This window comes from Corvus hawaiiensis, chromosome 6 (assembly GCF_020740725.1).
Source record: "Corvus hawaiiensis isolate bCorHaw1 chromosome 6, bCorHaw1.pri.cur, whole genome shotgun sequence".
In the NCBI taxonomy this organism is placed as follows: Eukaryota; Metazoa; Chordata; class Aves; order Passeriformes; family Corvidae; genus Corvus; species Corvus hawaiiensis.
Genome location: NC_063218.1, coordinates 47,182,248 through 47,197,638, shown reverse-complemented (window position 1 = coordinate 47,197,638; position 15,391 = coordinate 47,182,248). Strand labels below are relative to the sequence as shown.

General features: G+C 36.9%; 1 protein-coding gene across 1 annotated transcript in view; it reads right to left on the bottom strand.

Moving 5' to 3' along the window:
• MUC2 (mucin 2, oligomeric mucus/gel-forming) overlaps positions 1 to 8,772 on the bottom strand; it is a 68,913-nt gene extending 60,141 nt beyond the window's left edge. The window contains exons 1-10 of the mRNA XM_048307470.1: positions 8,703 to 8,772; positions 6,827 to 7,091; positions 4,233 to 4,347; positions 3,996 to 4,086; positions 3,513 to 3,622; positions 3,066 to 3,282; positions 2,503 to 2,628; positions 1,699 to 1,816; positions 1,239 to 1,377; positions 608 to 718 (exon numbers count right to left, since the gene is read on the bottom strand). Of these exons, the coding sequence (XP_048163427.1) occupies positions 608 to 718; positions 1,239 to 1,377; positions 1,699 to 1,816; positions 2,503 to 2,628; positions 3,066 to 3,282; positions 3,513 to 3,622; positions 3,996 to 4,086; positions 4,233 to 4,347; positions 6,827 to 7,091; positions 8,703 to 8,772 (1,362 nt within the window). The remainder of the gene's footprint in view (positions 1 to 607; positions 719 to 1,238; positions 1,378 to 1,698; positions 1,817 to 2,502; positions 2,629 to 3,065; positions 3,283 to 3,512; positions 3,623 to 3,995; positions 4,087 to 4,232; positions 4,348 to 6,826; positions 7,092 to 8,702) is intronic.
• Between the last annotated feature and the right edge of the window lie 6,619 nt (positions 8,773 to 15,391).

Below are 15,391 nucleotides of genomic sequence, written 5' to 3'. Positions count from 1 at the left end.
AGTTTATTAAATTTCCTCATAAAATGCTAGTCTGTACATATAGAAACATAAAATTACTGGATTTTGATTTGGTTTTCTTATGTTCTAGTTATACTGGCAAGGACATGGAAGCCCATAAATATGTGAGGGAAATCATGTGTATATGTAGGTAAATTATGTATAGATACAGTCTATGTATTTTCATTAACAAAGAGAATACTAAAATGAATATTTGAGAAGGTTGGATTGTACCAGCATTCAAAAACAGGATTTCTTCTGAAAAAGACTCAATTAGATCTATAAAATTATATCTGAATAAAGTAAAATACTATGAGGGGAAGAAGAATGGTACTCTTGCTTCGAGACATGTGGAATCCTGTGAGAATAATCATATTGCACAAAGCAGAGGAAGGAAGAGGGGGTAATGCCAGCTATTTTGAATCTCATCTTTTCTTAAGTTTAGGTCTGTTTTGACTTTTTGAGGCAGAAACCTGAGTTGTTCTTCAGCTTATCTGAGGTGCCTTATCTGTCCACAATGATGACTCCAGAAGAAATAAGTATTTACCCACAGTAAGGGAAATATGCTCATTTTCAAAATATGTAGCAGAATCCACAGAACAACACTTACATTTTTTTTGTTATCCACTAACAGCACAACAGTCTTCAAGCAGGTCTGTTTGTCTGTGGAGCCACAGGGAGCCAGTTCTGCCAGAAGACCATAACTCTCCTTTGCAGTACCCTACAATCACAGGGAAATAAATGTCACTTAGTCAAATTAAAAATCTCATGAGATGATTTCCACAACAAAGACTAAATTCATCAGTTACAACAGCTTTCCTAGCTCAACAAGATTTTCGTCATTCTCTAGAACAGACACCAGGTATTTTAGGGACACATGAATGAAGCAGCTGCCTACCTTTTTTCCCTACCTGACTTTGACACTCAGAAATTGCTATTACAGAAGTGGCCAAGAACTTCTAATCCTGAGACCTTTTGAGTTCTTATATACAAAGGACTCCACTGGATAATGACAGCATAGGTAGTCTTCTATCTCACTGCTTTAATCACCCATTGCAGTAAGTCCCAGGCTTCCCCCTAAGGCTATTATAGCTAATCCTGAATTTTCTAGTACAACTTTCAGCATTTCTGCTTCCCTCACCCTATGGAAGTGGAATAGAACAGTAACTCCCAGCTGATACATATCAGCCCACGGACACTTGTTTTACTCTATAAGAGAACAGTCCCACAGCACACAGTACCTTGGCCAACACATAATAGCAGTCTCCATGGAAGGTGTATTTCTTCCCATCAAAGGTGGTAATATGGGAACCTCCTTCCACTGAGCATATGCCTGGACAGGGTAAATCTTTGCAGGTCCATCTGCCTGAATTACAGGTGCTATAAAAGACAAATAATACAAAAAATGCTTGTAGTTATTACAGGAGCTGAGAGCACTGAAAGTATCTGTATACCTAGCAAACATCAAGATATCCCCAGGTGTTTTAAAACTGTATGCTTGATCATTTCCTTGAGATTTTCCCTCTGACATATGCCATAGAATCAAGAAAACTTTTCAGAAATTTTGTTCTATAGACATGCAACATAAACATTAAATTCAGAGTGTTTTCAGTACATCTCCAAAGACCAAGTGGGAATTTGAAAAATGCAGACCCATTTACAATCACTCAAAGAAAGGTGTATAACAACCAGGATCCTTACCATTCTTCACATTCTTTGGAAATGCTTTCTCCAGGTGCATATGTCTTTCCACCAAGTTTGCAGTGGCACTGGCTAACAGGGATGCAGCCTTTTTCACTGATATCATCATACACAGTTCCTATAAAATACAGCATTAACTACTCCAGCTCTTTTCCAAATAATCAATTTCCACAGAGGAAAAACTCTAATTTGTCACACAGGCTGAGTTTATCAAAATTATGAAGAACACTACTTCTGCTTTTTGTAATAAAAGACACATGGAAAGCACTTTTATTCAGCTTTGAAAATCCAAGTCTGTTCATTTATATAACTATACACAGATAAAAAGGTTATTGCAAGCAGATAGGAACAATCTCAAAATGTCACATATTTAGATTTTTAGTCCTTTTTGGCATACTGTGAAGACTATCACTATAATCTTCTTTCCTAAGGTTGAAAGCAAGCCTGAGAATTTCACTCACTCTCCCTCACTGCCACTCTCTGGGCAAATGATGTCCATTGCCTCAGAACTATTCAACCTAAAAAGCATGATTTACTTTACAGTATCAGAAGCCCACTTGCTGAGAATTAAAAAACAGGTTTATTACCTGTCATTGTGTTAATATGTTTGAACTATAAAATAATTAATTCATTAGGTATTACCTCCTTAGAAAATTTTACAATTATGTTCCTCCAGGGGGGAAAACAATGAGTAGCACTAGTCATTTCTAACATATAATTTGACTGCATGTACTATTTTAGTATGACTTCCTTAGCCAGGGCTCTTAGTTTTGTCCCACTTGCAACAGCTGGAATAACACTTGCCTTCAGGGCAGAAACAGCCATCCATGTAGTGCTCCTCACAAAGGCTGCTGATCTCCAAGTGTGAGCAAGTATCCATGCAGGGTGAGCTGCTTTCTCTATAGACCATGGTAGCAGGACAGGTCTTGGCTGAAAGAATAAGAAAGACACCAGGAGTTACTTCAGTGTTAAGTCCACCATTTCTCAGAAACCACAGATCGTACACCCTACTCCCTTCAAGTCAGTGGTGTCTCAAGCCAGACTCCACATGGCAAAGCATGTCCATCTGTTTCTGAACTGTTTTCCCTGGTTTTTACATTTACTTCTTTTGGTTTCAAATAGATCAAATTATTCCCATCTCCTGCAGCATCAGATCTCAGTTTTTTAATGGGAACAGAATTTGCTGAAAAAGATTTCTTAATAGCAAGAATAATAGAAGAACAGGGAGAATTCAATATTTTTTTGCACTACTGGTATGAAATTTATGATACATGCCAACAGTTTTGTAAAGAAGCAATGAATTTAAATTTCATAGTGCTACATCCATGAAACATTTGGATCTTTGTAAAATTTGTGTAGCTGCTTACGGCAAAAGTTCTGTGTTCTCCATTCTCCCGGGCGGCCGCCTGCGTGTGAACACTGGCGGGAATACTCGGAGATGGTGCTGCAGAGGCAGAAGGAGTCCTCCTTCCCATTACAGGCACACATGTCCTGCATGCAGGCTTGGATGTACATTTCCAAATTAAGACGTAGCCGACAATCAGCAAATGCGGGGGAAGTCAGCAACCTCTGACACTCATCACGCTGAGGAGGAAGAGGAATAACGTTTAAGAAATTTGCAAGCATGTGAGCTTCTGGACATTTCCTATCTTGCAAAAAAACCTGTTTTCTTCTGAACAGCTATTCAAGAAAGGAAAAAGTAACCATTTATCCTGGAAGGGACAGTCCTCCCAGCTCCTGGCAACTAAGTCCCCATGGCACAAGGGTGTCTCCATGTGCCCATGCAAATGAAGTTCACCACAAGAAATACTTACATGCTTATTACAGCTTGGAAGAGCCTGAGTTTCATCTGGATCTTCACATTTGGCATTGGGTTTGCTGATCTTCTGCAAATTCCCATATGTAATTGAGTTGTAGCTTACATCTATGAGAAAAAAAAAAGAGAACTTGCTGAGCCCCAAAAATTGACAAGGAGCATCTGATTCCTGGACCTCTACTGATCAAGGGAAACAGTTACCATGGCATCAAATAGGCCTGTTAGACACAGGTATCTGCTCTGAATGATGTCTAACTGTGCTTAAAAATGCAAAGGGGAAATAGGAAAAGAAGGCTAGTAAAGAACAAAAAGATTAATCTGGAGTAGAATAAACTTAGACCAGGAATGCAGGAATGTAATGTTTAGTCTGAGGCAATCACAGAAACCTCTCAAGTGAAATTTGCTCTCCTGTGATGTTTCTATGCACAGTGTTTGTCAGCCTATCTTCTGTGACAACTGTCAGTATGGTGGGAGGACTCACCTCCATCGATGAACTCATTGTAGATTGGAATTCCATTGTAATCCCCACAGAGACCACAGGTATGGTTATTAAATTTGTTGTCCAGCTCCACCTAAATAATGAAAAGAAAAAGCACAAAAGAATTATTTTTTTCTTCCTTTTTTCTCCTCTTTTTTTTTTTTCTTTTTCCTACTGAGATAGAGAAATATCCCAGGAAACCCAGGAAATACCAATTAAAAATACTTTGAACATACATACCATCAGGGCATCCTGCTGGTTCCACATCAGAACCATGCCTAATTTGGCATAAATCTTGGTGTAAATCTCACCACTCTCAATGAGGACACCAGAGCTGTAGTAAGGTGTCTTCACACTAGGAAGAAAATCACAGACTTTGTATTAGTTAGGAAACACAAGGGCTGACATGAATGTCTGTAATAAGCCAAGTACCCCAAGGAACAGAGAAACTAGTCTGACTACCTCATCCTAACTGCACAGGATGCCTTGTTTTAATGAGGCATAAAGTCCTCTGTCTCTGACACTTGGGACAGTAACTCATTGCAAAAACTCATTTAAAAGGCAAAGCAATTTTGGAGGAAAAGCCTACCTAACACTTCAGGCTCTTTAATTTTAAAAAATCAAAATGTCAGATGTCTTCAAATTAATCAAAGGAAAATCCATCATCATTGTGGTATTAACAGAGGATATGCACTCACTAATAATTTATGTCAATGAAAGAAGCTACAACATAAATGAAAGCTTTTCTTTACCAAAATATCTCATAGCCATTTCAGAGAGAATGAATGTTCCATTGCTAGGAACTGCCTCCTTAAGAGAGAGTTCAGAAAGCACAGGCAGATATAGGGACTGTCAACAAAATTTTGAAAAGAAAGGAGCATGTTAAGAGGAATTCAGTAGTTCTGTCAGTAGTTAGTTACTTAGTTTACAGTGGACAGGACTGAGCTTGTTAATGGTGACAGAAGACACTGCAGAGGGCTGAGCATAGATATTTTTGTGTGATAACAATTCAATTCATCAGATCTCTTCCCAGTTTTTTTAGGTCTGTCTTACAAGTCAAACTGAATGGCTGAATTTCATTCAGCAATAAAGGGATTGTGGCAGGCAGCCTCATCCTATAAAATCTAGAGAACTAGAGTCTGTTCAAACAGAAGTAATGTAAACTGGAATCCAGTCAAAATAACTGGTTAATTTTCTACAGATTTGTCAATGTAATTGCTATCCATCAGGATTCATGCATGTGTATGCACATCTCTTAACTAGTCTCTTGATTTTATTTCCTAATTTCCTGTCACTGGGGTTTTTTCAATTATTTACCTCCAGGCATTTTTAACATGGCCAAATGACTTACACATCTAAATACCAGCTGCAAACTCACAGATTATTATTTCTACTTTTGACTGCATCCTTCATCAATAAACAATGAAGTCTTGAGAAATCATGTTTCTTGAGAGGGACCATAAAATGTTGGATGTCTTTTCAGCTTTCCGCTATCATGGCATGGAATATTTATCTCTTTTTCTAATAGTAGGACATTCAATCAATCTGTGCATCAGGTACCTGAAGGTTAATCCATACACTTTTCTACTTTACAGTTTTCACTTGGGTACTGTGAAATGCTATTTTATATGACAACTGACCATTTATCATTTCAAGATCAATATGGAAACTTAAAAAGTTCTACAAAAAAATAAAATCCCCATGTAGCAAAAACCTGTTCAGAAGGGATCTGTGGTTTTATCAACACTATCTAAGACAAAAAAAGGCTTGGTTTAAGAGAAACAGTTTTAAAAGGATTTCTAACTTGTTTTTCATGGAGTTCTTTTTAAGACTTGAGTACACAATAAAGAGTTTTTTCAATTTGAGGCAAGAATGCATTTTTTATAACTTTCTGTCATTTTGTTATGCATTCCGGTATGACCTTTGCAAATTAAATGTTGCTTTCAACCTTTGAACATATTTTCATTACAGCAGCTTCCAAACTTTAGAGCAAAAGCTGAATTCTGGGCACAACTGTGGCCTACAATGACAATTTAAAGTTCTCCTTTTTTTTCAATTATGCTAAAACATAGTAATTAACTCATGAGTTGCTTCACTTGCTTCAGAGTATAAATGCACACACTAAAAGGATATGCTAATGATAGGAAAGACTAGGTTAAGACATATACTTAGCATCAGTAATCGTGTCAGACTTGTCTCTTGTGTAACCATGTTACAGGAGGAGAAAAATAACACTGCTTAGTGTGAAAAAGTACATATTGCCACAGATAAATTAGTGTAAATTTTGACCTGTCTTGTATCTGTTAAACTCCCTTGAGGAATAGCCTTAAAGAGTCTTAAGATCTTAAGTCTCAGATCTTAAAGAGTTATTTACGAAGACCAGAAAAAATCCACCTGTCTTCTGTCACAAAATAAGAGGAAAAGACCCCAGAGAAATGCATTTCCTTTTCAAGGATTTGCTAGACCATCTGCTCAGGTAAACCCAAGGTGATACCATGAAACAAATGAAGATATGTCATTTTAAGCCAGTAAAAGATCTGGCTCATGAGCTGCACTGTTTCCTGCACAACTGGAAGAACAATTCACTCAAACCTATTCCTGACTTGCATTTAAATAATCCCTTATGCCAGTGTAGAAATGACAATTAATACTAAAGCCCCTCCCCAAAGCAATTTTAATGCTGAATTTCAAAAGGCTTTTTGTTTGTTTGTTTGTGGAAATGCTTTGCAGCAGTTTCCACAATGGTATACAGACAGTTGTGTAAATAATCAATTCATCCTGCTTTTATCTTCCAGCACATTTCTCTGAAATACCCTTATACTAAAGGAACTTACATCCGCCCATCCACCACAACCAGGTTTGGTTTGAGGTAGACCATAATATCCTTGATTTTCATCAGAATATACTGGATCTCAGGGTGGCCATTGCTGTTGAGAGCACGCTGGATGTGGACAGAGAATTCCCTGTAAGCTTCTCGGCAGTCAGAAACAAAATTATACTCGCAAATGCCAGGGAATTGGTAGACGTCTCCATCAAAAGTTTTGAAATGGTTGTTTCCCCAAGTGCTGCAGACATAGTGGCCATGGTTTCTTGTCCTTCCTGTTAAATGATGAAAAAGAAATAGAGATGAAAAGAAGTGCAATAAACAATCTAGTGTGATAAAAGGTAAGTGTTCCATTTTACAGTAGAAACCACTTGCAATTATGTGCACAGTGATTCCATAGATTCGAAGCCTGATCAAGTATCTCCCAGTTCAGCAGAAAATATGCAAATCTCTAATGGAAAAAAAGAAATTAATAAATAATTCTGAGATCAGGGTATATCTTATAATCCTCACTGAGGTGAAGGAACTTACCTGCATGAGGTGGGGAAACTTAATACTGACCACTAACAAGTTGGTACATCAGTGAATGGAGCTTCTGTGCCAAGCACATGATTTTATTCTGAATCACATTATTATTTGTATCAATATTAATTATTTCCAAGAACTATCACCTTCTCTGATGAAACATGTACTAGAAACAAAACAGGTAGGAAACCAAGAAAGTACTACCTACTCTGGAAGGCAAATAGCTTAAAGGTTATGAAAGTGCTTGTGCACAACAGGAGATTTCACGGAATTGTTTTCCTAAAAGCAGTAGTGATTTCTACTGCAAGACAGAAATTTTCTGCAAGACAGAAATTTTTCAGAAGACAGGTCAGAAAATAACCATGGTACGAGGGAAAAGAAGTCTTTGCAATAGCAAAATATGAAAATGATTTTTTCCTTTTCCTGCCATCTATACCAACAAATAATACAAATTAACACAATATCTGGTAAATGTCCAGATACTGTAGATTAGGATGAGCATCCTTGGGAATCTTGGTATGTCTCTCATCTTCACAAGGTTTTCTTGCAGCATTTAACATGAGAAAGCAAAACTGCTAAGGAAACCTTTAGGTTACTGTACTTTGATGGTACCAATCATACCAGATACATCCAGGCAAGCTGGAACACTTTCCTCCCCAGAAGGAAGGCTGCACAGAGATCCTCCCAGAGCTCACAACTGGGAGACCAAATGCAAGGTAATGCTTTCCACCCAGTGCTGAATTCAAGATGCAGCAGACCAAGCTCAATAGCCCAAACCTGATTGCTGGATAAAATTCATCACCTATTCCCCTAAAAAGCAGTTTTCAGTAAGAGTGCTCCATTCCATCACTTCAAAGTTGATAGTAAATACAGTAAGTTAGAGCTCTTAGATTAATAATGTCCTAAATGACAAAATTAGCTTTTTTCAATGTTATTACATTTATTTTCGAAGAACAATTTATGTTTTTCCAAAGTAACAGTAGACACAATCATCCCCTTCCTTCATTGCTTTAACAATGAACCTCTCTAACTCCTACAGTTGCTTTCTGCCAAGTAGTTGCCATACCTAGTAAAGACTCAATGCATGGAAACAAAAGTAACATTGAAAATATTTTCCAAGCACATCAAACTAGAAATCAATGCAGTAGATATAGGCACTAATCTCTCCAAAGAAAGTAGTATCTACCGATTTTGTCTGAGCCATGCAGCCTCAATATTTGAAAGCTTAAGCAATTTAAGGCATCCTAAAACTCTAGAGCATTATCTAAATGCACTGCCTCATTCTAGCTCCCCAGCGCTATTTTAATTCTTTCCCTCTTGTCCAGGAGGCAATCTGCTACCTTTTCATCTCTAGAGCTTACCTTTTTTTATTTCACTAGCTGAAGAAAGAGCCAGCCAGAGTAGAAGGAGGCTGGCCGCTCTTAGCCCCATGGTGGCTAAGGTGGGTGAATGGGAGCTCCACTGAAAGGTCAGTTTTTTATAATACCCACTGAGGCAATTAATTCTATCACAGGGGAGGAGACTCAAAAGGAGGAGGCAAGAGGAGGGGTAAAAAACAGGTACAATATTTACAGAAGATAAGAAGTAAACAGACAATTATTTTTCACCATAAATGAAGGAATTCAGCATACAGGAAACGGTATAATATTGATTTAGTAATCGTGCAAACTTTTATTGCTCTATTTCATCTACAGGATGCTGTGCTTTTAAATCCTTCAAATGCTCACGCCAAGTTTAACCTTCAGTAACTCCTATAAACAAATAATGAATTTTTGGGGTGGCTGAACAAAGAAATTCCTTGAAGAACTTTTAAGGGAAGACCCTAAAATAAAGGCTTCAAACCCAGAGAAGTTTTCATTTTCCATCAACACATAGAATGATTTCTGTAAAAATTAAGCGATGCTTGTGAAGCTCCTTGTAGTTAACAGTAACCCTTACACATAAAAACGGCACATCATGCGTTGTAAAATAATTTTGCAGGCAATTATTGAATTCCTTAAATTTGTAAAGCTCTTGGGAACATCTAAACCAAAATACTGCCCATACTGCATCTTGTACCCAAAACATAATTGAGACAGGGTTGCAAGGTAAGTTCAAGGAATTTACAGTAAAAGAGGTGCTCTTTCAAACACTGTCATGGCACAACAGAAAATCCATCAAAGTTGTAGATTCTCACATCATATTAAGCCTTAGAGAAAAAGTTTTTAAAAAAGGGAAAATGGGAAAACACTACTGTCCTTAATCGCCCTAAATATTCCTGCTCATTCTTGCTTACTTTCTACCTAAATGATAAATTTACAGTCTGCTGTCCCACATCAGATCCTACAAAAGCTATAGGGTCAGGTTTGCTTCATGCAGAGAAAGATGGAGAGGGTCCTTGGGAGAAGAAGAAAGAAAACAGAAAACAGAACTAGGAACCAGTTCAGAATGCTGCTTCAGAAATACAAGATTTCCACATGCACTTTATTTTGTGGTGAAAAGTTCCTTTGAGAGGGTGTTTTTGCAACTCTCTTCAGAAGACAAAACACAGGCTCCTTTAGGCAAAGGAGATCTTTTAACACATCTGCTTCATAGCAGTAGCAGGGCTTACTTCTTAAAGCTCCCATACCAGGCTCTAGATCTCCTCATCAAAAGATTTTCAATGCAGAGTCCAGAAATCTCTAATCCTCTTGATCGTTTAGAGTATTTCTTACTTTCATTGATCATATTACAAGTAGAACTTTTATGTTTTTCTAAACATCAAGGAGACTTTTTACTTAGCCCTTTTAACTGCTCTAGTCAACTAGAAACATCCTTTTAACATAAAAGCATATTCTTTAGCTGCTATTTTCATTGATTTAATAATTTTATCACAACTATAGCCTAGATTCTATCTGAACATCTTCTTTTTTTCCCTCCATACATCTCAAAAGGTTTTAGATTTTCTCCTTTCTTTATTTGAGAATACAAATTTGTACTTTTCTTACCCTTACATAGTGTATCACACAACAATCCTGACTGAAATTGAGTAGTAGCCTTTTTCTCCCTTATGAATCTATCATTGGAAGAATTTAATTTTATTTTCCTTCTTGGAAAATAAAAATAAACCGAGTAATAATCAGTTAGAACCAACCATTCATAAAAAACAAAGAAACACGGTCTACACAGATCTTTCCTCAGTGGCTATTTTAGCAGACCTAACTTCTTATGATACCTCAGAGACATCTCCCAACTTGGCATTTTCTGCTTTTTATGCCACCAAAACTCTTAGTTTGGAATTTTAAAAAAAAAATACTTATGAGATTCCCAAAGGACAGTATTTTGTGCTTTTCTTTTCCTCCCTGTGTTTTTCTAGGTAGTCTCCTGTCTAGACCTACTATTGCCTCAGTAAAAAAGAGTTTCCATGGCTTAATTCCTATACAGTCTTTGCAAACTGTAACAGCAACTCCATGTACACAGCAAACCTGACCCCTTTTTAGATTAAATTGGATGTGTATGCTGACAGGTGTAAGTTGGAAACCTGCATATTTTCCATTCAGGTTTCTTTGCCACAAAACTTCTAGATCTGGAACCAGTCTCATCCATTTCTTGGGACTGGGAAAGATAATCATCCTTCAGCTGAAGTTGCACCATTCCTCAGTTCAATATGCTGGTATTTTTACAATTTTAATATCTTCAGTGCAGGAGAAGAGCTATTTTTAGCCAAGCACCTCTAAATTTTAGTGATTGATTTACTCTGCTCCAGCTTTGTCCTGCCTGTACAGGGAGCATGATTCCTTCTTGAGCTATGAAGTTACACAGGACTACTTTCCTTCTGTGGTCTTTGCTTCTCAGAGTGACCAACAACTTCCCATTGTCCCTTCTTCTGACATATATGTGGCTTGCTGTGACATCCCAAACTGCAGAATAAGGGACATCAACATGTCTTTAAGCACTGAGACCACTCTTACAGAATTTGCACTTGAGCTTACACGGCTGTGATGATCTGAAGAGAAGTAAATACAGATCCTTATCTTCCAAAGTATTCCTAGCTATTTGTACTTTTGCTAGCATTAGAAGGTCTCCTAAACTATACTGTCTCTGTTTCCTTATTGCCAGAAGGGTAATGATCCTGTCTACCAGCTGCTTTATATGTCTTTCAGAAATAATCAGTCTTTCAGGTAGACATCATAGCCTGGTTTATTTCTTGTTCAGCTACCTTAGAACTTTTTGCACTACACATTTTAATCCAGAAGAACCTTACTGGTAATGCACAGATAACATCCATATGTATGCATTAATTTATCTACCATAAATTGTTTGACAACCTGAAGTAATCTATCATTTTGTAATAAAGGTAATTCCACTTTATTATTTATTATTATTTATTATTATTATTATTATTTATTATTTATTATTTATTATTATCATTTTTGCCCTAAGCTTACATAAGTTATCTTGATCTGAGCTGACCTTTCTGTAGAACTTCATGCCATTCCTTCCTTCTAGTCACCTTAATCAGAATTCACCTTCGTATTTCCAATATCAGGTGTTAGGTGCTTTTATTACCAAAGATATTACTTATAATTCTGCATGGTATCACTGTGCAAGTGGCACCAGAACTAGTGACGAGAAGAAGGATTTTCATACTTAGGTTCCACAGCTGAGTTTTAACAGAGATGTTTTTTTAAAAGTTCCTGAAGCCACGAGTAGCAATACAGCTTCCCATAAGCTTTCACTATGTGTCTGACTTAGGAGCCCCAACATCAGTGCTACAAAAGTCATTGCTAAAATCCAAAATGTAAAAAAGAAAAGTTGGTTGCATGGCAGCTGTGTTTGTTATAGCAGCAGACGCAGAAAGAGAGATAAAAGATGTGTTTTGAGTCATAGTTATGTCAATGCATTGTTTCCCTATGCTGAAACTTTTACGAGACTATTTCCAATCGTTCCATCAGCATAGCTAACCTTTAATGTTCATTTACTTGCAATGTAAATTTATTTTGCAATATATTTGTTGTTAACAAGACAATCTACATGGAAGATTACCTTCATTCTGAATCACACTGCAGAAGAAAAGGGCCTATATATAATTTATATAACATTAAGATAAAATTCAGCAGAGACCTGACTGGGTTTACTGTTTTAGGAAGAATAAACAATTTTCCAAGAATTTGGGGTCTGTTTCTATCAGTTAGCACACCAAGAGGAAATCTAATTGCAGTCTTACCACAGCAATCACAGGACAAGAACCTCAAAAAGTACAATTACACTTGGGGACTGACTTCTTTCCCATATCTGCTTTTGTAGTCCTGACTTGTTGATCACAGGCTGCCAAACCAAGAAGCAATGTTCTATCAGTAATGTTGTTCTGGAGAAGTGGCCATAGGAGTTTGTTCTGCTACTCTTCTGCCTGCCAGAATTTCACCAGAGGACATAAAGCCTTACACATGACCATACAACTGCACAATATACACATCACTCCTTTTGTTTCAAGCACAGAGATGGGTTCTCAGAACTCCTTTGGCAGCCATTCTAAAATAGCTTTGGTAAAAACTAGTCAGATTATGAATTCAGAGATGTATCATACACAATCACTTTACTTCTTTGACTGAGACATTTAAGCCCTCTATGGCACACCTTGACAAAAACTTAAGCAACAGAGACAGGCAGCAGAAGGCTGACAAGTGCGTGAAAGAGTGTTAAAAGATTAATCCAAAATTATCAACACAAAAGGAGCCAATATTTAGATGAGTGTAAAACTGATACAGAATTACTGAAATTATTAATTATTTTTATATAATTAAAGAATTAGAAAAAAGTGGCAAAAAGCATGCCTATATCTAATCCATTGCTCTCTCAAACTTCCTAATGGGGAGCCACTACTTATTATTTTTATGGAAAGAACTTTAACACACAGAATGTCCACTTAAATGTATTCAACAGTCAAGGTTTTATTTAAGGTAGTGTTACAAAAAAACACATAATTTTGATTGAGCCTGGGTCCCTTCTGGAATCAGGCTAGTATCATGCAATTAACTATCCTATCATTTTACCCTAAGGGATTCGGTATCTGATTGCACTAATCTCAGCTCTATTTCTAATTTCATCACTGTGACCTTGAGCAGCCTTTGGGTTATGGGCATTACTTTTCATTCCAACAAATACAATAGTGTAAGTTATCTGCTGGTGCTGGCTGGAGTATAACATTCTCACACCTTCTTTAAGTAGTTTGGCATAGAAATTTTAAGAATAGCCTCCATTTTCCACTCACAGTACTTCCTTCTGTGGAAGACAGCAGCTCGTCCTCTGAAACTAAAGTTACAAAACATTTCCTTCTCTTCCAGTCAGGTGCAAGTGGGGATAAACATGTGACACACAATTACTGAAGATTAGGAAGGGATGTAGGAAATAATAACTTCGACTAGTAAGCTTTCCTACTGACACTTCGCTTCTAGAAAATTTTAGTCTGCAAAAAGCCTCAGGACAGCAGCCTCTATATCAATACACAAGGAAAAATACTTGACGATTTAAAATAATATTAGAATAGTTCTCCTTTGCTCAAGCATCTGTGGGATTTACTACAGGGAAATGGACTGAGCCAAGAAGAAATGGCATGGAAAAGGCATCAAGAGAATTACACTTCACACACCTTACTCTGGTAATACACATACCATGCTCTGGTAATTTTACCCCAGGGAAGTGGGATTTTTCAAATCTTTTATTTTCTCTGTAGGAAAAACTGGGAAAAGAAATATTGGCAAAATGCGCTTTTTTTCCTCTGACCTCTGGAGAGGACTTTTTTCTGAAAATACAGCTCACTAAGATGCTAGAAAATATTCCAGACAAAACTTGAGTACCTAAACCTGTACTCTCTCAATGAAGCTCACATATGTAGGAGAGATCAGAGAGAATTTGAACAAGAAACGAAGTGAGCATACTTATTTTAATTGCAGATTTCCTCTACTAATATTTTCTACCACCTTCTTGTCTCAGAATTCCTATTGACACTGAAGGTGGAACTGAAGTAAATTTGCATTTACTTAATATTTTTATACAGGAAATCAGACTCACTGTCACAAAAAATTGGAGAGCAAACCCTTCACTCTCTCTTTCCTTTTTGCAGCAGCATATTGATATTGCCTCCAAGTCAACATTTGCTATGAGTTATCTTTTAGCTTTCAAAACAAGAATTTTTGAAAGACACTCCAAATATTACTGCTCAACACAGTATATTCTTGTATTTTTCAGCATGGCCAGCCTAGTCACTTGGCTGATAGATTAAACTTTTCCCATTCTTCCCAACTCTTAATGGAATGGCTTTGTTTATGGCACATGGTCAATAGCTCTACTGAAGTGACAGATTTTCATAAGTTTAAGATTTAATATCAAATAGCTGAGATAAACAATATTCTGAGCCGTGGTAAAGCTATGGTGATGGTTCCACAGGACATTATGAAAAGTTAAGTTCACTTGAAGTAAAAATTGCTAAGAATCTTTAGTCTTCCTCTTCTTAGCACAAATATTACAAGCCTGCCTGTATAATTTGCTGTGCTTGCAAAAGTATAGCAAACTTGCAACAGTTATGGTAAAGTTTAACTTTTTTTCTGTTATGTAAGTCAGCAGTTACGTAGTTAATAGTGCCTTCTGTATTGTAGGTGAGGGAATAACTACGTCAAACGCGAGAATATGTCTGACTTGTATCCAAGTCTTCCAGCTGCCAAGCACATTTCCTAACATTACTTTATAACTGACACTTGAATAATCAAAAAGACAATATAGTCAATACAGCACTTTATCACAGCAACATTGTGAATATAACAATGAATATTGAAGAACACTCTGAGAGCTGATGAATTAGACAACCTGAGAAAAATTTTCCTTTACACACTTCCATGATATTTTGCACTATTTGTGTTTGTTTTCTATGCACTTTCAAAATTCGAATCAGATTACTCTCAAGGTGTCTTTTGAAAGGGGAGAAAAGGAAAGCAAAACTAAAAAATACTTTGGAGCATTCCTTCATGCTTCTCCTTTTCAGTTGCTGCTTTTTCAAATGTCAGCTCTCAGAAGTCAATCATCTGCACTATAAAAT